The sequence below is a fragment of the Eutrigla gurnardus genome (genome assembly GCF_963514095.1).
Source record: "Eutrigla gurnardus genome assembly, chromosome: 10".
NCBI lineage: Eukaryota > Metazoa > Chordata > Actinopteri > Perciformes > Triglidae > Eutrigla > Eutrigla gurnardus.
In genome coordinates this window covers 15,892,747-15,917,275 of record NC_139924.1, presented here as the reverse complement: position 1 = coordinate 15,917,275, position 24,529 = coordinate 15,892,747, and the positions used below count along the sequence as shown (strand labels likewise).

General features: G+C 40.7%; 1 protein-coding gene across 1 annotated transcript; it reads right to left on the bottom strand.

Moving 5' to 3' along the window:
* Positions 1 to 268: 268 nt before the first annotated feature.
* Positions 269 to 24,041, bottom strand: rasa2 (RAS p21 protein activator 2). The gene is made up of 24 exons (XM_084018791.1): positions 23,882 to 24,041; positions 20,726 to 20,849; positions 16,575 to 16,678; positions 16,371 to 16,465; positions 14,646 to 14,722; positions 11,979 to 12,062; positions 11,718 to 11,790; positions 11,559 to 11,635; positions 10,872 to 10,973; positions 8,705 to 8,858; positions 8,019 to 8,167; positions 7,333 to 7,447; positions 7,028 to 7,102; positions 6,509 to 6,632; positions 5,977 to 6,083; positions 5,785 to 5,868; positions 5,411 to 5,488; positions 5,237 to 5,310; positions 4,967 to 5,073; positions 4,049 to 4,131; positions 3,385 to 3,593; positions 2,620 to 2,723; positions 1,824 to 2,004; positions 269 to 823 (listed from the first exon to the last, which is right to left on the bottom strand). The coding sequence occupies exons 1-24, from the start codon at positions 23,937 to 23,939 to the stop codon at positions 793 to 795; spliced, it is 2,469 nt and encodes an 822-aa protein (XP_083874917.1). The 5' UTR covers positions 23,940 to 24,041; the 3' UTR covers positions 269 to 792.
* Between the last annotated feature and the right edge of the window lie 488 nt (positions 24,042 to 24,529).

The following is a 24,529-nucleotide window of genomic DNA, read 5'->3' as shown; positions in this document are numbered from 1 at the left end:
ACACACACACACACACACACACACACACACACACACACACACACACACACACACACACACACACACACACACACACACACACACACACACACACACACACACACACACACACACACACACACACACACACACACACACACACACACACACACACACACACACACACACACACACACACACACACACACACACACACACACACACACACACACACACACACACACACACACACACACACACACACACACACACACACACACACACACACACACACACACACACACACACACACACACACACAGTTGGGAGCGATAAAGAGCAAAACCTAAAAAGATTTGGGAGCGCATCATCACAGCTGTCAATAAAAAAAGAAATTGGGTAAATAAAAAAAAAAAGAGAATAAAAAAGAAAAATTAGCAGCCTATTCACACACCATCGAATGTCATGATGCATTTTTAACACAGCTGTAGAAAGAGGACATAAATTAAGACAAAAGAGAATAGCGTCTTTAAAAAAAAAAAAAGGGACGTGGGGAAGGGAGGAGATGAGGCAACGTGCTGCCAAAGAAAATGACACCTCAGGGTTCGATCATTTCAAGGACAGAGGAGAGAAGCTTGTTCTGGTTCCCTTTTTCTTAGGCGGTCACTGCTGTAGTGGACTCGTGATGTCTGGAGGTCAGGGTGGATCCTGTGGGCAGTCTCACTGGGACAACTCCAGGGGCTCCTCTTAGTACCGTTAAGACTACTGACACATGCTGGTATGACTGTTTCAGGCCACACCCTGCTGCCCGGGTTAAGAGGTTTTCCCCACTATGGGGTTGTCCCTGAAACAGAAAGGAAAACGGAGACATGTTCTTTATCTTTGCGTGAGGAGGAGGAGCAGCAGCTATGTCTGAGTGATCGAAACAGTAACAACACTAGTTTAATAGCAAAATTATTGTCTCATTTTGCATCAAAAATCCCACCTGTCAGACCTAGCCTGGACTCTGTTGCCCACTACAAAGACTAAAAAAAAGACCCCATCCCTGGCTAAACAAGTCCACCTAAGAATTAAAGAGACTGTAGCTCATTAGCAGTAGGAACTTTTCCATCCACTTTTAAACATTCTGTGGTCCAACCCCTTTTAAAGAGACCTAAGCTTGACCCCTCTGTTCTTAACAATTTGAGACAATTTCTAAACATCCGTTTTCATCAAAGATTTTAGAGAAGTGGTTTCAACCCACCCTTTTTAGCTTTGTGTGTCTTAATGATGTCTTTGAGAAGTTTCGCTCAAGTTTTAGAACAAAAAAACACCCTTCAATTACCTCCTTTCAGCAGCCGACAGGTCGAACAGTGACATTTGAATTCTTTTTGACACGCAGCTTTTGACACAGTAGATCATGTCATTTTAATTGACCGTCTTAAAACCTGGGTTGACATCAAGGACACTGCACTTGGATTTATTCTTAGATAGAAGTCCCCCAAACTCAATCACTCCCACTGAAAGTGCCCTCAGTCCCTTATCTGTCACGATTATATCCACTGCCAGAAAATCAGCAATACTATTCCAGCAATACTATTCGAACTAATCTCCTCCTCTCTCATCAACCAAACGATTTTATTCTTCCATCTATAGTGCTGTTCTATCATTGTTTAAATTCCATCGTAGTTTTGCCTTGCTTTTATTTGGTTTTCGGTTATATTGCTTTGCATCTTGCTTTTGCTTGGTCCGTCAAAGCATTTAGTAAACTCTTTTTGTTGTTATTTTAATAAAGATTTAGAGCAAATCCCATACACAAAAATACATGTTACATATGTATGATGGAACAAATATAACGGACTTACATGCTCCCATACTTGGCCGTGGTGTCACTCCTGATGTTGTGCTGCGTCTGAAGTTCTTCCATGATGTTTCGGAGCTGTTTGAGTGTCTGAAAGGTCTCTTTGGGTTCCTGAATGGTGAACTTTGAATACTCCTCCTGCTCCCGCTGAGGGCCCTGGTACACCGCCATACTGGCACATGCATCTGCAGAGAGGAAAGCACATCGGTGTAGTGCAGCTTGAGGGGCGGGTTTTACTCGATCACAACTACAATCATAAGTTGTCTAACCACTTCACATATCAAAATCCTCTCCTGAAAGGTATTCAGTGTTGCTTTAGTTCTTGTTGGAAATTGCATGACGGAGATTTCGTGAAATGCCTCTTTATTTTAATTTTTCATCCACATCAGATGAACAATGTAGGCCGTTTTGTACACAATCTAGTGGTTAATTAACATAAGACAGATCTGTGATGTTTCCAACTTCATATCTTGATTGAGTCTGGTTTTCATTGATCACAGGAAGAATAGTTAACGCCTTGAAAACTTCAACCCGACAGTTGTTATTTTCATTTGTAATGCAACACGCTGGAGAGCAGAGCCAAAACAAAAGACATCCCCTCACTTCCATTTCACAACATGCACTGATACATTGGTGTGTTAACACATCACCTGCATACATAAATCATCAACCGGGTCATGATCTCGGAGGGGGTTATATAATGCTCCAAGAATCCAATAATGATGTGGGGCTGTTTTTGTGACAATAACTGAAATGATCAAATCCTGCTCACTCGCATAAACGCATGAACAAACACTGACCCTCCATGTTCTGGAGCTTGGTATCGTTCAAGGAGAGGAGGGAGAAGATTCTCTCCGTTTCCCGGTCACAGTCGATGTCCAGCTGCAGGTTGGCCAGCACGGTGCTGAAACAGGAGAGAGGACAAGCGTGAGGAGGAGAGAGGACAAGCGTGAGGAGGAGAGAGGACAAGCGTGAGGAGGTCCCAGCCAGCAGGGAATGGCAGAAAGAAGGATGTCATATTTTTATTTGTTTAGAGTGAAAACAGAAATCCAGCTGATCCCTTAGAGTGTTCTCTGTATGCGTTATGTATTAAATCATTGACAATTAAAAAAGAAGAAAAGAAGCAGAACAAGCTGCAGTTACTGTGCAGCATATCCACTAGATTTGGGATTGAAATGGATATCAAAATAAATCTGGTTTTATTTCTTATTTTCTCACAGTTGTCTGTATGTTTTAAGTTTGGTGCTGAATATTATATTCCATGAGCAGTGAGAAGTGCTGTGAATACACCCTGCACCAGCCAGCGGCTCCTGCATGAACAGACGTTACATCACTCAGCCTGTATGTGGGCATGTGGGATCTATAATAGCTCATTCAGCAAAGGGCCTGCTACTCTTATTAGGACATCTATGGACAAATAGGAATAGTTTTTAATACTTTACTTCGGCCGTATGATCGACATCATTGGTTGAAATACCACCAACAGGGTAGGGTTTCAAAACCGTGGTGAACAGTTTGATTGCTCAGTGTTTATTATGATCTGTAACACATGTCCAAAGACTCACGTTGTGCAGGGCCTACAGCCCGGTGCGTTGTTATTCTGCATTTTGCAGCACTGCCAGGCTCCACTGGTGTAATTTGAAGGATGGAAGGTGGAAAGACGCCCTTCGTTGCACCGAGTGACCGGGCCAAGGACCTCCAACCACTCGCTGGCCTCTACACAGTTTCCTGCTTGCACGTACAAAGGCTTCTCAGAGTGAACCACCTGAAACATCTGACAGAAGAAACATTGTTTCAGAGAGTGTTACCAGTCATCATTTCCCATGTCTATTTCCAGGACACTTTCAAATTCCTACAGTTTCAAATAATAATAATAAAAACAGGTCTGTCTATGCCAACAATGACCCCAGACCTTAGGTTTGTGATGCCTATAACATTTCACATGTAACAACCTGAGATTCTCTTTCTTTCACATTCAAATTTCTCAGATTTCAGATTCCATTACTTCTGCAATGGGGCAAGTGTCAATGTCTTTGTGGCACAGACGAGTAGAAGCAAGTTATTCTTCTGCTTCCTATTACACTTTGAAACACATTAATCAGGGTCAACAAATGCTTATGAGACTACCAATAAAACAGAATCATTTAATTTAGGAACTGGCTGGCTTCCATTACAAAAGGGGCCATGTTTACGAAATAATAAATGAGTGTCGGAGGGAAAGCGGCTTACATTTTTGCGGTTAAAGGCACTTTCATCGAGTTTCTCCACCGCCTGGATATTTTTTACATTTATGATGCAGAGGGCCTCTTTCCCTGTAAATCAGAAGTCAAATATGTGTCAGGCATAATACACAGTGACAGTCAGAGAGTGTAGTCAAGATGTACTTAATAATAAAGCATTCATCAGGTCTGGAATATATATTATAAAAAGACACCATGCCTCCATTTGAATATTAAAGAAAGTATCTTATTTACTCAAGTTTATAAGCAGGACAGGATGTTTGCCATCCACGGTGTATGAGTGGGCATGCTGATATATGAGAGGTGGATATTTGAGAAAGTACATAATGCCTTGCTTGAAAAAAATCAATAATAATTGGCTTAGGAAGACCGAAATTTTTCTTTTCCATAATTTTTAAAGGAAGTATTTTTTTTCATTTGCTTCTTCCAGTAAATATTTCTGTATTATGTGGTTGAAAACTGGTTCTCAGGCTTCTTCATCTGAAATCTGGGGGATCAGTACTACCACACAAACTGATTTCAATTATTTGTATGAATTCTTTCTCTTCTAGAATTTCAGCCTGATGCATGTCGATGTCACAGGGTGTTACTCTAATTTATGATCACATCACTGCGGCATTAGACTCTTGATCCTTTCCTTTGATCACCCAAAGTATATGATAATGTGTGGTAATGATGACCTAATATTATCAGTTAAAGCTAATCAAACACGCAGAGCTAGGCAATGTGTTATGATCGTTAATCACAATTAACTACTTTGTTTTTTTTCTTATGCTGGCTTTCCATAAATAAATAAATCTCCATTATGTGCAGAATTGGAAAGGTCCTCGCTTTGGTGCCACCTGGTGGCATCAAGTGATACTGTGATTCTGGATGAAAATACAGTATGTGGTTGGACTGGTCTTACCTTTATGTTTGTGATAGGAGAGCTCCCTGTTGGTCACTCTGAGCCATCTCTTTTTAAAGTTTTTCTTGCCAAGGCGTTTTCTCCCCTGTGCACGTTTCTGCACTTCCCTGTAAGGAGACACACGTTTGAGGTTCAAACACTAACTCATGTTTTCTGGAGCTGGACAAATCCAATATTTCCAGTATTCATTTAGTTTTTAATTAAACTGTCCGGCTGGATCAAATAAATGACATGGTTATAAATTTAAATAAATCTGAACTCAACACTTACCCCTCCTTGAGAACCACTGCATCCTCCAGCCCACTGGACTCCTTGCTGACGTTAGAGGAGATCTCATCAAGGAACTGGAAAACAAAAAATAGACAACAATTTCAGCATTAACCATTTGAAATGATACATACATAAACAGTCACATTCTACAGACCTTTTGAGTGAACAAAATACCTTTTTAACTTTTTCGATACACTTGTCTTCTTGGAATGATTTGAAGAAGTCGTACATGTAGGTTTCTTTGAAACTAGACTACAAAGAGAGAAAAAGACACCTTTTAAAATAATGCACCCTTTAATGTTTGATAAGTTACACAATCAAAAACATTACAGTATTTGCCATTCACTGTTCAGAAGACTATATTTAACACTAATGAGTGTTCCTCAAGGTAGAACCTAGATCTTGACTCAGTCCAGATTACGGTATCAGCAGTCTCACACATGCCTTTTTTAATACGTGATGATACTACAGAGTGAATGATGCATCTATCTATCCTCCTCTCACTTTGCTTTAACAAAAGAAACCCTGATGTCTACTGTGAATCTTACCAGTTTTTTGGACAAACTACCCCAGCTGCCCAGTGTCTGGATCGTCTTTGAGATGAGAGTGAGTGTTCGGGAAATCTCAGGATCCTAGAATCAAAGCAGAAACGGACAATGACTACAATGTGCTATATAGGCCATATGTGAATTTGCTCTTCAGTATATATTTACTAAATTGTGCCAGGGCCATGCACTTACAGGATGGTGGGAACGGAGCTGGAAGGAGTGTGGAGAAAGAACAGCAACAGCGAAGAACCGCAGGAAAACAAAGCTGCTAACAGCCGAGTATTGAACATGTGGGTCAGCTATAGAGGAAAAAGAACAACAGATTCTGGCTTTCCTGCAGGGCTCATTTGGTCAAAAAGCAAGTCTTTTAATGCATCAAGAAAACAACATGAATCGGGATGAATGACATTTAACCATCACCAATTTATGATCATATTTCTAGCATCCAGAATGTCAAGGAACTCCTCCTTAATTGTGCAGTCTTCAGACACAGACCGTACAAATATTGCTGTGGCTCATCTTGAACCATTTCAAATTATGTTGTTCATATCCAATATACTCAACGGTATGACGTGACAGCTGAAGGTCTGACAGAACGCTTCAACTGGTCGTTTTCAGGACAGGATAGCAACAATATTTCTGAAGCTATATCATTACTATAAAGTAAAGGTCCAGTTTTAAATCTGTGGGAATTCCTCTGTACACTACATGCTCTAGAATTTACCTGGGAAGCGTTTGCAGGCCAAGTGTCTCAGAGACCTGAAGACATCACACATAAGTGGGGGACAGGTGGAACTCGACTGGGTGATAGACGAAAAGACTTTCTGGACGTAGCCCTGAAGGTTCTCCTGCAGAGGCGACAAAAACATTAATACTACTTCATAAAGGTTTCATAAAAAGAGAGGAAGACAAATATATTGATGGCAAAGGCCACCGGAGATAACAATGAAATTGACAATTTACAGACAAATGAATGGAAGTTGGAATGAAAATATGACGTGTATAAATGTTTAGCTCCACTTCACCAAATAACATTTGGATCAGTACCAGCAGTTTGTAAGAAATTGTTCAGTAATTGATAGGTCATATTTTGGTTCTCAAAATTCACCAAATTGATGCATTAAAATGAAATCTATTCAAAATTTTCTCCAAGGGGGGGCATGCCCCCAGACCCCCCTAGAGGATCGCGAGCCCCCCCATCATAGTCTCCCTAAATCCTGTGGGAAACACTGGAGCACCTTACCTTGTTGACCTCCACGTTGTCACCTTCCTTTAGTTTAACGGGGTCTATCTCACATGTTTTGTTGGAATCGCAAATCTATGAAAGGAGAAAAAGGAAACAACAACAAACAATTAGGGTCTAAAGTCAAATGAGAAATGTTATTTCACTCATAAACACAAGTAAGGAGACCACCAAAAATAAACATGACTCGTTCCGCCCGTTTGTAGTGGAAAGGCAGCGGTCTAGGGGTTTTCCATACCGACCTCAGTGACTTATGCACGTTCTGGCATCTATACTGTATGTGTGCATATCGTTGTTACTCATACCTCATCTATTACAGGCTTCAGGGTAACTGCCAGGTAATTCTTCCCCACGATCTTCATCATGTCATCGATGCAGCGTGTTGCCAGTGAATTGCCACGAAATATAGTGTTGGCCTCCCTGCATGGACACAGAGATATTCCACCAACATTTATCAACCAGACATTATAACCAGGTTTGACCACATTTCTTGACAACATATTTCAGATTTTTTTTTATTTTTTTTTTTATATTATTATTAGTTTTGGACAAATCCTCAGTAAAGAAACGCTTGTGTTTTGGTATCTAAAAGGCTTGACAGTCCAGCCGAGAATTTTTTATTTTATTTTTGCAGCTATGGCCTTTCATTTTCAGCATCATGTGATAACATTTTATTCATCGTCCCAATGTGAGAGTCAGAAGGACACACAAAGTGAAAATAAAAGTAACATTCAATGTCTATTGTATTTCAGAGCCACTTCCTGTTTCAGATATATCTTTGCTTACATTTTTATAGCCTTGATGAATGATAGCAGATACTACAAAAATAACTCCTACATGCCAGTTTATACCTGTATGGTGCCACAGGTATGCATCTGAAAGTAGAATTAAAAGTAGCTCGATCCGCACACCAAGTAGCTCACGATAGAAGGATTTTTATCTTTAAACGTTTCGAAGACTCCTCAGACTTCATGCGTGTGTAAGCACTCACTGAGTGTTGTCCAGCTCTAGTGCTGCCACAGCAGAGACAAAAGGCACAAAGCGATTGTGGTGAAGCAGCAGTCGAGCCGTGGGCAGAACGGCCTCATAGCGCTCTCTGCAGATGTCCCCCAAGATGTGTGCCGCTGATGCCGAGATGGGCTGAAGAGAGTGGAAGGTTAGAGAAAAGGAGGAGGAAGAACACAATATGCAACTGATCAATTCCATTATTATATTTTAGGATGTTTAGACACCAGAATGTTGATGGTTAGATCCCTGGCTCCTACTGTATGGTGTCCTTGAGCAAGACACTGAACCCCAACATTGGCCTAGATTCTGCCATTGCCTTAAAATGGGCCATATTATGCAAAATTCACTTTGCCATGTGTTTTTTTTAACATCCTAATATGCATCCCTAGTCTGTATACTAACCCCAACCTAAGAAAAGTCCATCCTCCCCCCTTCAGAAACTGTGTGCTCATACAGGCCAATCTGAGTTTTCCCCTCCATGACCTCATGTAGGGAGATAACTACTCCCCTACGTGGGAGACATTATAGCTGAGCTAAGCGTTCTTTCCACACTTCCACCAATCTAGGAAATCAACAATCTACGAAAAACATATTGTGGGGACCTCAGAGACTTAAAATGGCAGCTTTAAACTAGAAATTAACAATTGCAGAGTCTTTCAAATGGTTTACCTTCACATCTGGGGATTTGAGCAGCAGGTTGCAGAGTGGTGTGTAGCAGGCAGAGGGCAGCACTGTGTCTTCTATGTAGGTCAGCTTCAAACGCAAGGATCCCAAATCATCAGACTTGGACTTGCTGCCGTTCCCTTTGGGCTGGAGGAGATACCTGTTAGATCGCAGGAAGACAGACACCATATTACTGTGCGGAAAAAACAAATACGTTTTACATTTCATGGTTAAAACGATCTTTTAAGAAAACCTGAGCATGCATAAAATAAAAACATCCTTGATCCTGTTGACCTAACTGCTCAACACATCAGAAACTACCAATATTACATGCAAAAAGAAGACAGCTACAAAGGGAAAAAATGGAGCATATCCATACATGGAATTTAAGCTCCCTAAAATATATTAGACCCCAAAAAACCATCTACAGTAGTCAAAATTGAGTTAAACGATAAATCCCTTTACCTTAATGCCTTACCTTAACACAGGACGGGTTAGCAAAGTCACTCAAACTCCTCATAAAGGGGTTTCAAGTATGACTCAATAAAGCAAATGCCTACTTTTATACACAATAGAAATCACACAGCTATCTCTGCCACTTTCTTTATCTATCGCAGGGCCAACATGTAGAGACAAACAACCATTCACACCTACGGGCAATTTAGAGTCATCAATGAACCTATCCCCATCCTGCATGTCTTTGGACTGTGGGAGGAAGCCGGAGAACCCGGAGAGAACCCACGCTTACACGGGGAGAACATGCAAACTCCACACAGAAGGAACCCGAACCCGACTCGGGAATCAAACCTGAGCCCCTCTTGTTGTGAGGCGACAGTGCTACCACACCACCGTACAGTTAATATTGCTCATATTTCTGATGCATGCATGTCTCCCTAAAAGCCAACAGGTGGAGCAAAACACAAAATGATTAAATGCAGAGTTGAACTGCAGTGCTTCAAAAGCTGCAGCTTCATACAGAAGGCTTATCCATAAGCTTCTTGATCTGTAATCATGGCACACAGGCACAACAGATCACCTGCACTGATTTCATGAAGACGAATAATCTTTATGCTTGCAGGGCTGGTTTCATAAACATAGGACACGAGGTACTGCCACCATGCAAAAACCCACCCACGCACTCAACTTGCAGCCCTCATGTACCAACAGATTGCTATCTGGCATAATCCCATATCACCTACACTGATGCAAAGCTAGGAAACACCCACACAATGGAAAAGAAACTGCTGAACACCGAGTAATCTAGGAAGATTTTTCAAATCACTTTGTCATGGTGTAAAACTCAATAGTTCAAGTTGTCCTAATGGATGTCGTGAAAGCAAGAAGCTCCACAGGTGTAAAGACCTGATCTTGTAAAGAAGAAGATCACTGTGTGTGGTGTAGTTTTTAATTGCAAACACATTGCATTGCATTTCATTGTGTTTCATTACGAAACACATCAGGCTTTAGCAGAGATAGGACAAGAAAGTCCTGAACTTGTGTCTTTCATTGTCTCCGATGTTTCCACAGAATCGAATAAACTCAACCACAGAAACAGCCTACTCCTGTTTAACCTAAGGCACAATTTGGAAAAAAAAGAAGAAAAAAAGAGTGCAAATGTGCTGCACGTGTCTTCTAGTCAGTTTATCTTCCCTGGAAATCTAAATTTGGTCCATTCATTTTCAGCCATGGCACTGCCTGAAAGAATTTAGGGCAATTTACCTCCTCATGTAGCCGACGCACATTTGAAGAGTGTTTTTCACCAAGGTGCTTCAATTATGAGGTGTATGGGAAAGTATAAATAAAACAAGAAAGTGGTTCCTCTCATTCTCTTTACACATCTGTATGATCAATTTTAGTAGTAGTAGTAAGAAAGTATAATAGGGGTGAAACGTATTGCAAACATCATCACTGTATTTGTAATTATACCCAAGAAGGGGTTAAAAATAGTCCAGCCATTTTAAATGATGTACCTAAATTAAATCAGATAATAAAGCATTTGTATTTGAACCACATTTTCTAAAAGTCAAAATTGAGTCTTAATACAAGTTATTTAACAGGTGTTAATGTTATGGTCTGGGTGAGAAACAATAGTGGAAACAGAACATTGTGTAAATGAGAGAAAAAAAGTGAATACAATAATATGGATGAACATTTCCTCCCGTCTAATCCTTACCAGGCTTTGTGGATGTGGTCATTTCTCAGGATCTTCACAGGGACCCGCGTCTCCCCCAGAAACACATCCTGAGCCAGATTCTCACTGTTCCACAAATCGACTCTGCAACAGTAGACAGGAAGTGAGACGAGAAGTATTTCACCTATGAATATGTGGCATTAAACTACACGTATACAGAATAAGATGCATTTTATTTTTGCTTTGTGTGTTCAGCACAAACACATAATCACTCAATATGACAAGAAATAAACATCACTTCTGCAGTGGTGCTTACCTGCCCGGTGCATAGAAGCTAATACAGTACCCGTGCAATGACATCACCTCAAATCCAAACCTCAAAACCATGCATGAGTGTTTACCTTTTGAATCTGTCTAGTCTTACCCAGTGAGCTATGAGTCCACTGTGACGGAAGCCCCACATATCCTTAACCAGAAACCAAGGCTCTCTATCAGTAGTCAGAACACACCACATCTAAAATTCACGTTTTGTCCTCAAGTTGTTAAGAAATAATCTTTCTTCTGTCAAGACTATATAGAGGGGAAGACTAGAGCAAGAGAGAGAGAGAGAGAGAGAGAGAGAGAGAGAGAGAGAGAGAGAGAGAGAGAGAGAGAGAGAGAGAGAGAGAGAGAGAGAGAGAGAGAGACAGAGAGAGGAATGCAAGGATGAGTGAGAGAAAAGAAACTTACTTGATCTCAAGTTTTTCTATGTCCTCCTCTTCTACTTGGAAATGGGACTTTTTAGAGTAGCTGCTGGACCGTGTGACCTGAGGGTGAACATCAACATCAAGGCTCATCTACGGGCTTACTAATAAAAATGTATTTCCCAGTAAGCCAAACTGAATTTACCTCAAAGAAGAACGTCTCTTCAAACTGGGGGTTGCTGGTTTTCTTCTTTACCTTTGTTTTCTTTTGATCAGACCTGAGGAGATACATTAGAGAGACTTATGATACTCACAATTCATGAAAAAACGTTCCCATTATTGAGGAACATCTGTAAAACTTTGGAATCTTTATAAACAATTTTCTTTATAAGCAGTATTATCATTCATTTGGAGTCATGTATCACCATTTGTGCATGTGGTTTATGTGTGGCAGTCACAGAGTTACCTGGCAGGTCCAACAAGTGACACAGTGGCATAGGGGTCACAATTCTGCCCACTGATCAAAGGCAGTCCCTGGCACTCTATTATCCTAGAGAAGAGTCACAAAGAAATAAGGAGGGACACGAAAAAAATACAATTAGTGCTAAAATCTTGTACATGATGTCTCCCTTCACAGTGTGTTCCTTTAGAATCATAATCACCAGAAGTTATAGTGAAATGTTTACAATGCTAATTCACATGCTGATCAATCAACTACTCCTGCTGTTGCCAAACTAATCAACTTGGAACAAAACTTTCCACATCAAGCAATTATGAATCAAAATGCGTTAAAGTGACTCAGGCCGTGGGGGAGATTAGCTTGCTGTCAACAGTGTGTCTTGAGAGGAGAAATGGTAAATAATTTCTTGTTGGTTCAACAGATGCTTGAGTGGAAACACTATTGCTATTAACCCTCCGAAGTCTGTATCATCTCAGCAGAGTATGAAGGGCTTCACTTTTAAAACAGGACATTTATGAATAATCCTGTATTATAAAACGGGGAAAAAAGAGGGGTTTCCAAACACAAACTTAATACATGAATGACTCATCAGTGTGAGTCAGTTTTTTTTACCCAACTTAAAATCAGGCCACTACACCACTAATGCTGCTACTACATGTTGTACATAATGTATAAAGCAAAGAAATGCATGTTGAAAATTTCAAACACTTCGTACAGTATTATTTATGCATTTATATGCATCTGCTTATAACCTCTTGAATAACTGTTTTATTCACTGTATCACAGCGTTGTTCCTGGTTAAGAAACATTTAAATAAAGTTTGGTTATGATCATAGGTCAACTTCAACGCTGTGTAGATGGTTTCAGTTGAAAAAAAAAAAAAAAAAGATTCTCAATTTCATTTATATCCAGTATCAGTTCTCAGACTCGATTTAGCCACTGTCAATTGTTATAACTGCTATTTAAATGGCATTACTGCCTAGTCCTCAATTCTCAAACATTGTGTCGACACTAATAAACAACATCGTGCATTGATAAAGTGGTGTGACGGTCTTCATTTAGGAGTCGTGCTTTGCCTTCATGTTTGGCGAGTGTCACACAGGGACCAACGCTTTTTTTTCACAGGTGTTTCAAGTGACAACAAACACACAGTGTAGGAACCCTAAACAGGATGTGGCTGCTAAGCAGGAGTCACCGGAGAATAATAAGTGAGGCCAGAGGGAGAAGCCAAGCAGAGCGAATGTCAGGATGTTTGTGTATCATCTTTCATGGTGCCATGACAGTATTCTCTATAGCCTCCTTTGCGTCTCTTAACTCCATCTCACTGTTCTCGAGCCATCTCCGGTGGCTAATCACACTGCAATGGGACAACAGGAAGTGTGCCAATGATGAGCTTGGCAACTTTAACTTTGCTATGTTGCCTGGTCAGGCTGATATACGTAAAAAAAAAAAAAAAATTAGCATCAAAGCGCGTTGGTGAGAGCGAACAGCGAGCAGGTGACAGTTTAAGCAAACAATCTGAGAGACGCAGTGAATGACGGCCGCAGAAAACCACAGCGGTTGCAGTGTGAGAAGCGCAGGCTTCCTGCTCAGATGCCATCACTTCCTCCTCATTACCCCACTCGGTAAGTATGAATGGGGGATGCATAACAACAAACGTAAATAGGGTGAGGTCTGACATGCACACGCACATATATGTGCGTAGGTATACATGCTCGACCTAATCCTTCAATGAGTGCTTTCTTTTGAGGCGACCATCCTCCCATGTCATTATCTGTTAACGGTGACGACTTTTTGATGTCAAACATACCGCTTGAGAAGGAAGGGTGACAGATAAAGTGATGTTGTGACACACACAGAAAACCATAAAACAAAAACACTATCAATCATGGCTTTTTTTTTTTTAAATATATCTTTTCTAAATTACCTCTCACTGAACTCTGAGGAGAAAAGTTTCCAATTTATCTATCAGGCACAACACAAATACAGCATTCCTTGTAGTGTTCCTTACTTATTGTTGGACATTAGATGTATTAAACTCAAGGGAACTCAATACACCTGGAAATTATTTCACTGGCCGTAGTCACTGCAGCTCAGAACAGAAGAGGAAGAGTTTTTGAGTCAGCGGGCTATAGTAGTTTTTAGTGCCTCTGACCGAAGCCACAACACACATTTGGTTTATTTTCCGAACACTCCACACAAAAACTCCCTTTCAGTCTGACAGGACAGCGAGATGTTGCGTTTCCCCATCAAACCACACAACTGAAAGAAAATACACAAGAAATGTCTAATTTGCCTGTATAATTTCCCTTTCATTTGCGTGCCCCTTTTCATTATGATATTGCAGTTGCAGTTTGTGTACACATGAATGCAGTATATGGTTTCTGTGTACGTTGTATGCATTTGTGTGCACATACTGCAAGATAGTGCAGTATGAATAGATGTATCAGGTATACTGAATGCATGTATACCTGATCCTCTTATGTAAAGCACTTTGGCACTTCTTTCTTTATTTAAGTGTTGTACGAATAAACATCCTCTCACCTCATTTGGTTCTATTCTCAGCGTTTAAATTCTTCATTCATTTCAAAAATCCCTGCAAACATTCCCAGTTAATGAGAGAATCAACCGGATCAGACCTCACTTGACTGACGAGGGAACCTCAGTACTCACCGGACGACTAAGTGTTGACCTACTGAGCCGTTCTCTGTGATCACTTCATTCAAACGCATCTCCAAGTGAACCTTACCCTGTTGAACATGAGAGGAGAGGAGAGTGACCAATGAGAGGTTACAAATTACTCAAAACAAGAGATTTCAGTTTTACACAAGAGAACAAGCTGCACTAAGATTTCTAAGTCGAATCCCAAGTTAATATGCGTTTTGTAAAATAAGATTAAAATGTTGGTTATAGTATGTGCTTATGAGAAAAATGAACACAACCTCTTATATTATATATTTATATTATTTTTATTTTTTCTCACTCTCTCTGCCTTTTCGTTCTGTCGGCGTAGTTCTACACATGTGGCCCAGCTCAAAGTCATGTTTTAAGTTGTCTGAGGTTAATGAAGGTACCATGTGTGACAAGAGCCACAGCAGCTGTGAATTTTGTCATCACTCATAAAAGATCTTTACGGGGTCGGATGTGGTGAAGGCTGCCGGTCTCGCCTTCGGAAGTGCCAGAGTGAGAGAGAGAGCGAGGAAGAGATAGATAGGGAGCGAGAGAGAGAGAGAGAGAGAGCGCTAAACAAAACGCCCACACACTTGCACTCTGTATCTGCAAATCAGCACTTGGCTGAGATGGTGAGTGGTTCTTTCTGATGCTAGATAGGCCTTTAAGCCAATATAATATTTACTACTTTGCAAAGATCCAAATGAGCCAATATCATCAGCAAATTAACACTAACATTACAACTGCCTATAATTATGGTCAAATAAGTATGCATCGTTTGTCCTAACATTGCAATTCTCCTACTTAACTCAGCAGGTTCCCTGGAATAAAAGCCAACACTGCTCACAGTGTACATGCATACTCAAGCCCTATCTGACTAAAAACAAGAGAGAGGCATCGCAATAACACCTCCATCACTCGCTGATGTAGCTTTGCAGGCGAAATTGTCTACTTGTGAGTGAATCAGTGTAGCAGCACATACCCAGAATAGTCAGGCGTGGGCTAATGGCAGCTAAAGTCAACACGTTAGCTACGGCAGCACAAAAGTGGCAGTGTGCTGTAGTTTCACCCGACAAACAGACCGCATAACTATCTGATCAAAGAAATGTACAGTTGAAGTAGAACAACCCACAAGCATGTCCTATATGTTATTGAAACTAGAACTGCAGAGATCAATAAAATGCTGAAAGGCAAAAAAAAAAAAAAAAAAAAAACACTGGACAAAAATGTGCAAGACTATAGCTATAGTATCATAATACTTTAGCCAGCTTTTGGTTATATAAAACAACGAAGACCTGGATTTGCACAGTATGCAAATATTAAAAATGTGTTTGGTCAAATTTAAATCTGGCAGGTTGCAAAAAAAAAGGACTTTCATAACAACAAAAGTGTTCTGTCTATCCATCTATTTACAGAAGTGGTATTTCAGGTTTTCAAACCGTTTCAAATACGACAGTTTGGACAGAGCTTTTTAAACCTTAATTTGCCATCAAAATGATCTTATCTGTATGCAAATTTAAGACTACATGCAAGTGAATTTCCTGCTTGTTGTATCGGGGTGCTGCATGTTGTGAAAACATGCATCCCCTGAGCCCAAGGTGACTGGTGCTGGTCGATTATTAATAACCTCATTGGCTACTCCAAAAGCATGTGAAATTCAAAGTCAAACCCAATGTGTTTTACATTAAAATCAGGATGACTTATGCAATAAGTTTTGACCCGTATTACCTGGACTTCTGAGTTCGAATCCACCGGATGAAGGCTCAACCAGTGCTCCTTCCCACTGTATTTACACAGGTCATCCTTCCGGATTGACACCTTGCCTATAAAAGACGCACACAAAAAACAACTTGCACACATTCAACTACAACTCGTCCACTAAGATAAGCATGTATACTTGTGTAAGTGGGTGCCTCACTTAATGCAACTTACCAACAGGTAGGTCCCTTTGGAAAACGCTCTTGGCATATACATAGAAGGATAAACACTGAAATGGACGCGGGATCTCAAAGTAGAAGTCCTCTCCGTAGAAAGGGCTGTAAACAAAAACAGAATTTCTTTTTTAAATAAGTACACAAGGTTCCATCTTTTGGGGAGAAAAACAGAATGTGTGAGAATGGGAGTGACAATGTGTAGCAGGTTGAGTAACATGTGACAAGATAAGTGTCCAATGCCTCATAATGTGGCACATACATGTGAGCTGATTGGTTAAGCTTGATGCTTGATTATGACTGAAAGTTTAAAATGCTATTTATTTCACCGGTTATCAAAAGTAAAAGTGTTTCACAAATTAGGGTCAAGGAAAGGCATTTACACCATGAGCAACAGAATGATGTTTTATCAAATTTTACCCTGTGTATGGTAGAATTAAATGATTGGAACTTTTATGTTCGAGTTGTCCGTTAACTCGCAAATAACCAGAAGAGCGGGCATTGGGAAAGTCCCTCCACATCAATGTATGCTGCTCTAGTATTAGTATTTTATCTCCGTGTATCCAGCAAAATGTGCATTTGTGCATTATGAAATTGCCTGGACAGACAGTCACTTACAGTAGCTGCAACTAATAAATAAAGTGATGTGGGTAATGCATTGGTATTAAATGGTCGTCGTCACTTCATGTACTTAAGATTTGTAATTTCCCCAGCTACATCTTTGTTGACCACCTGACCTAATAATTGTATACTATTAAGGCACATGATCACTAAATCAAAGTGTGATGTACAGCTGTTGGGTTGTAACAATCATGTTAAAGGTTGTGTTTATAGTGGATTATGCAGAAAACTCTGTGTTGTGTTGTGCTCCAGACAAAATTTAATAAAGTTATCATATTTGTAGATAACTACCATACACACGGGATTTGTTAAATTCCTGGGAAACAACCGTCTGTGCAGAAGATGGACAAAAAAAATGTGCCCTCGTGACTCATTGGGGTTGTTCTTGCCATGTTGTTTAAATCGCTCACTTTTGCCGTCCATTCCCTCCAAAACATTTCTGGTCATTATGCAAACAGTTTACAAACCGTGTAACTGTTATCTGTTATCTCTACCCTCACTGAATTAAATGGGAAGATAAACTAAAAAACGTGAAGTGGGAGCTGGCACTGAAAAGTGTTATAATACAGCTAAAAGATAGCTAGGACAAACGATCTAAACAATCTACTGGCGAAGGGTCCTTCCGACTAGTAATTATAAACATCCATCCATCCATCCATCCATCCATAGCTACCGATAATGTGCAGTGTCATATATTGACTTTAAATGGAATCATTTTGTGATGACATAGGATATTACACCTAGCAAATTCATAATTTAAAATTGTATTTAAAAATGACTAAAATGCGTTACCGAGATGTTTGTTTTACAAATACTTTCTTAGTGTTGGAACATTGCATGAAACATCAATTTGATCATATTTTTAGAAGCAATATAGCACATATATGTAATGATGGCATGTTCTCCCCGTGTAAGCGTGGGTTCTCTCCGGGTTCTCCGGCTTCCTCCCACAGTCCAATGCAGGTCTGGGGATAGGTTAATTGGTGACTCTAACATTGTCCATATGTGTGAATGTGAGGGTGAATGGTTGTCCGTCTCTACATGTCAGACTCAACTGGCGTCCTTTCCAGGGTGTACCCGGCCTTCGCCCAATGTCAGCTGGGATTCCAGCTCCAGCCCCCCCGTGACCCTGAATACAGGATAAGCGGTAGATGATGGATGTATGTTCAACACTGCTGAACATATTGCATGTTAGCCACTGCAGAACTAGCACACATAGAAACTTGACAAAGCATTCACATTTACGGGCAAATATACGGTTTCAAGCCACCTAACCTGCATGACTTGTGACTGCGACAGGAAACCTGAGCACCCGGAAGAAGCCCATGCAGACACAGGCATAACATGCAAACTCAACGATCATTAAAACAGCATGGGCTTCGATGCTGTATAACCGAGCCAAGCGGCAAAGCGGTTAGATACCTTCGGTTCAGAACGGGACTTGCTGCCCTGCAGGAGCTGGCACAAACACAGGGCATCTGTGCCACTCAGTCCTGCCAACATGACTACCTCACGACAAAGACTGCGAGGTAGACAGCTTGATCTGACGCAGCCGATTGTAGGTTAAGCACCTCGATGTATGTGCTGCCAGCAGATGGATCACCTTTCCATCAGACTGAATATTACTTAGACAACTGTACCGAATTGGCCGTTGACCTTTAATTAATTATATTTTAAATGTAATAAGGACCTGGAAATTCACCTTGTAAACAGCCATAGATTTACAAATATGAACTGCTGTGTGGTCCTGTAACTCTTAAATCCCTTCACTGATGCCTCCCTCTACAATTTATGCATCTTAGATGGTGAAATATCTTGCTTGACACTTCCGCACTGGGTTTGGTCAACACATCCAGTGTACACCCACACATCCTCCTCAAAATTACATGGAATTATGCAATTTTAACCCTTCTCTCCGGCACACACTCAAGCATACACCCACGATGCTACCTTCCTTTCTATTGTCACCATAGCTTCTAAATAATGTGAGAATGACAGGTAGGACCACTTGACTGCAACTGTGTGAACATGCCTGCTTTATCCAAAGGATTAGCCGCAACTAGAGCTTCCATGGCCTTTGAACCATTAGAAACAGGAGCACATGCAACAGGCATGAGTCAAACGCCATCAAATAAAAGGCACAGTGGGCCAAATTCGACCGATGATGAGGCTGTGCTAAACAGAGGCTAAGGTAGCTGAGAGTGACACAGAGAGAAAGACAGGGGAGAGCGTGGGAGGACACACTTCCTCAGAGACTGTAAAATCCTTTTGAACAGCAGTGAAATCAGGAGAGAGAAAAAAAGAGCTGTTGTGAAATACCTAGAGAAGGCAGGCCCATGTTTACAGTCAGATGTGCAATAGTGTAGGTAGCAACCTAAAAGGTTTCCTGGTGCCCGTCTCCCCCACCTCATCCAGATCGCTTGTGAATGTAGCTATTGGTAAAATCACTAATTTCAGTCTAAGTCACTTAATGTTTTCCAGCTAGAAACGGTACCCTGCACACATACAGCTCTGAGTCACATATTGGAAGATGTAATCAAATGACTGAATTTTAAACCGGACATTTCTCACATGATCAGCCTGCAACAAACAAAATGGCCCGGAGTATTAGAGTAACCGATTCCACGTGATTTTCTCTGCAAGTTATTTCCGTTTCTTTTAGGTTTTCTTGAAGCTAAATTCTTAAAACAAACTGTAAATTACTCAAAGAATACCAACTGCCAACAGTGATATAATCAATCCATAATGATCAACGTCATCCCCTGAAACAGGATGTTGTACATTATCTTGATTATTTTTAGTAATCATGGCAGTTGAACAAACATTGCATGAGCAGATACAGGTTTCAGTCGCAGGAGAATTCCAGCGTTAAGCCGTATTATCTTACTCTTTTAGCTCTGCCTAACTGAATCATATATGCTAGAGCTGAAATAAAAGATATTTACGTCAGTTTAGCTATCAATCATTCCGTGAATGAAGCAAAGCAAAAAATGACAAAATGACCTCCAAAGCACCAACAACTAGTCAACAACTAAAAGGCTTTCTATGAATGACATAATGTATAGTGGCAGCCAATCCACACATTTGCAAAGATGTGAAGGTTTGGCATTTTATTTTTATATACATTTTATTTTTGTAAAGCACTTTGTGAATCGTATTCTATGAAAAGGTGCTTTACAAAATAAACATATTATTATTCTTGTATAGCTGTATAACTTGCTATGGATGAGGTGTGGAATCGATAAAACACAATATACTGAAACACTGTACACACCGGTAATCATCTCTTACTTGAAGGACTTTTTGCACATCTGTAATCATTATGTCCCGTCACATGTCATGTAACAGTATAGCATGTAAAGTATGCATGGTGTAACTTTTTAAGAAATGTAATAAAAATGTAATGTTTGAAAGTTGACAGTTTACTGCAACACGACCACAATAAACACCTGGCTGTACAGTGACAGCTGTAAAACCACAGCGCTAACTGGAAATCAGACAGTAGGAACATACAGGGGCAACTTTGCTTACCTGACACTTTTGTCGAACACCTTGGTGCGGAACACCTCCTCCTGATCTAGATTTATGGTGCAAAAGGTGCAGAGATCCCTTTGTCGATTTGGACCTGAGACTGGACCTAGGTTCTTAGCTTCACCTGCAACACAAACACAAGAATGTTTTTACCACCTTGACTGGCATCAAAATAACACTAGTCTTTCCCAAATTAAGAGAAATCAAATAATAGCCAATTATTTTTCCTTTCTTTTTTTTTAAACAGTTTTTATTGTCTTTGCCCTTACATACATTTACACGTACATATGTACAGACAAGGTACAACAACAGTTGTTACTACTTCATTACAAAAGCACATGTACACTGCCTATGTGGCAACTTTAATGTTGGTGATGCTATTCTGGTGAAGATTGTATTATCTTTAATTTATTACTGCTCCCCCACATGGCCTGGATATGAGGTCATCTGCCATCAATGAGGTGCAGCAGACAGTGAATTATTGGTGCTTGGAGGGAGACTTGGTTGTAGAGTGTTAATACTCAGTAACTCAGTAATATAGATCCTTACTCTGCATTTTTTTCAAATTCAAGGGAGGGCAGTTATATTATATTATACTATATGGTATATTTTGTATGATATAATTCTTCTTTAAATAATTAAATAGAATATAACTTAACTAAATTAATCTTACAGGTATGTTTGACAGAGAAGTGAACCAGCTAAACACATGCTCAATGAAGTTCTGAGGACATGTGCTATGATGTTTAAGTCTTGAAACACTTTGCTCTGCCAATTCATTGCAAAACACAATTGGCAATCCTAGTGTTATGCTGAGCAATTTAATATGTGTATTTCTCGATTAGCACATTTAGCAATCAAAACGTGTAGAAAAAATATTGTTGGTAAATAATTACGCTGAAACTGACGCAGTCAAATCTCAGCTTAAATCACTAAACATTTCCGATTGCAATCTTGTCGTACACAAAATATGCTTTTACATTAAACATCCTCATGTTTACATGGGAACACTGGCTCTTGCCAGTTGTTAGGGCAAGCTCCAGAGCGGATGTAGCCGACTTAGACTTGAGGCTCATATGTGGTTAAAAACATGAAACACTGACTTCCTCAGCATAACCAATGACTATGGTACAGCGCTGATTCACAAATGACAAACACCTCTATAACAAACGCTACATGCACACACACTTCCATGGCATCACAGGCAGACCCAAATTATATGCCACGGGGTTTTGTGCAACACAAAGCCTACATAAAAGCACCAAGTTAGATGTGTGAATGTCAGTTACTCAAACACTATCAATAACATCTCACTGAATCAGATTTAACCTGGTGGATTAGAGGGGCAGTAGTCTAATTTGGTCCTCTAGCCTTGAACACATACCCTAAGCCCAGGTGGAGACCTAATTAAGAAAAGACACCAGTGAGATCAGCTTTTTAACGGGCTATTAATAATGGCGTATGGCTAATCTTAGGAACGTCCAGAGAAAAGAGCCAAGTTGTCACTAAGCCTGGACCAGGATGACTCTGTGGGAGTAGAGCACACAAGCTCATACGCACGCAGACACAAACACATCGGGTTGGCCAACCAAACCTACGGCCATCTCTCTTTAATAACATTTTCGCTTTCAAACAGAAGCATGCTACCCTGTGAAAACCATGACCAAAAAGATCAGCGTGTGCCTAAACAATACCCGTTTTAGCTGAAGACTAGTGAGTCAACTGGCCTTTTCTTGATTTTATTCTGACAATGGAGCAAACAAGGGCATATATCAAAGTACACTAAAATCCGCTATAAGAATACATGTTACAGAACGCCATCTCCATTGATATAGGCTAAAGGAAAAGGACAAAGAGTGAACGAGGAAGAATGGAGTTTCGTAAGACTGCAAAGTGAGTTACATGCCACAGTAGTTCCTCTATTTTGTTCTGCTTACCGTTTTCTCATTAATTCATAGTAGTGAAACTGACATTTGTCTTCCTATTGTGTCCCTGCATACAAGCCACCCATGCTAGTATGGTGCCATGTTCACTTTACAGTAAATGCGTACAGTTAAAACTATATTTATAGCTCATCATCATATGGCCTACACCTACTCAAGAAATATAAAATATAAAAGGTTTTTTTTTTTAAATAATGTTTTGTCAAATATGTTTAAAATAAAAAAAAGAAATAATAATTCCCATTCAAGACGGGGAAATTATGGTAACGCCATACACAAGAATTTGAAGTTAAGTTTAATCATTTGTCAAAAAAGAAAGCACTAGACCAGCCAAGCCTGCAAGGGTGCGATTAGGCAATTGGCTCGCAAGGTATTTCCAATTTGAACTATGATCACATGCATGACTAGTGAATTACTATAGTATTGCTGCAAGCAACACTCATCCCCGTGGATGCTTTGGTCATTCGTGTAATATCTATTGATGAAACGTGTTAATTGTCTCGGGAGAAATAATAAATGCCTCCACATGCAGGTCAGAGAGTCAGTCAACACACGATTGTTTGACTCCAGTAAGTGGACATAACGTTGTGAAGGCTAGCTGTCAGCTAAAAGGTAAACGCTTAAAGAGTGAGTTTTCATGACTTGGCTACTCGAGACATTCTTTTGCTGTACCTCAGTTTAACGTCGTCGTTGAAATAAACGTTATCATCACCTAACAAGTGTACCTGCCTGTCAGACGCCCACGGCGAAGCACCGTTGTCGGGTGAATGGGTTAGGGGGACCGGAGGGATTGGTAACGGTAGTAGTTAGCCTACTTTACCACCAACTGTAACTTAAGCTAGCTTGCGGGGGTGTGTGTATTGGGGGGGGGACTCAAGCCCACGCGAAACGCCCAAAAACGTTATGATTTCCAATAACGCCGCGCTTTAATAAAAAACTCAATATACTTAGAGTCGCGGAGCCCCGGTCCGATGAATGAAACACACCGAGGTGCTAGCCGCTGCTAGCGCGCTAGGCTAACTTGACGTGAAGCAAGCAAGCCAGCCGAGCAGACGGACTGGCTGCCTCTCTGCCTTCCACACCGTCGACTGTGTTGATGGCACGCCTCGCCCCTCCGGCTTTCCCTCTCTCGCGTCGCCGCCGACCGCTCCTTCAACCCGTCTTCCCCCGCCGCGACAGACGGAAAAACATCGAAGTCGCCGGTCGCACTTACATATTTTACCCCGCAGGCTCTGTAAAATCCGAACTGTCGCGTCGTCCTCTTCCGCCATGGTCAGCGCCGAGTGTTGTTGCCGCTCCGGTGCATTCAACGCTGCTTCATCGTACCCTTTTATGAATGCAGGCAGAGTGGAGGAAAGCCAGCCCCGTTACCGCGTCACGCCAGGTCCCGTACACACACTGGCGCCTCACAAAAAAACGCTTTTGGAGAAATTCCGAGCTTCCTCATAAAAAAAGTCGACCGAGCACTTCCACCTGGAGATGGTAGGAGTTTTTAAAAGGGGATTTAAGGTCTCTTTGTGGTGCGTTGTTGCTCATTATGCAACGCTGACGCTTCAACCTGTGGAGCTTGTTAGCTTCGGCTAGCTGAGCTTCTTTTTTCGCCACTGTTTTGATATGACACGCTTGTATTAGACACGTGTTGATTAATTAAAACACAAATTACCGAGGGCACATCATTTCAGGACTCGTGGGAACACGTTGCAAAAGAGTGAAACCTCGCAAAGCTCTTAAGGTTAATCCGAGGAAATCTATACAAATGCTAAAATCTCTGCAAACATACACATCCACACACTGCAACTAGCTACTCTTATTTTGTTTAGCAGGATTACAGTGTGCATTCAAATAGCAGCATTTCTGTGTA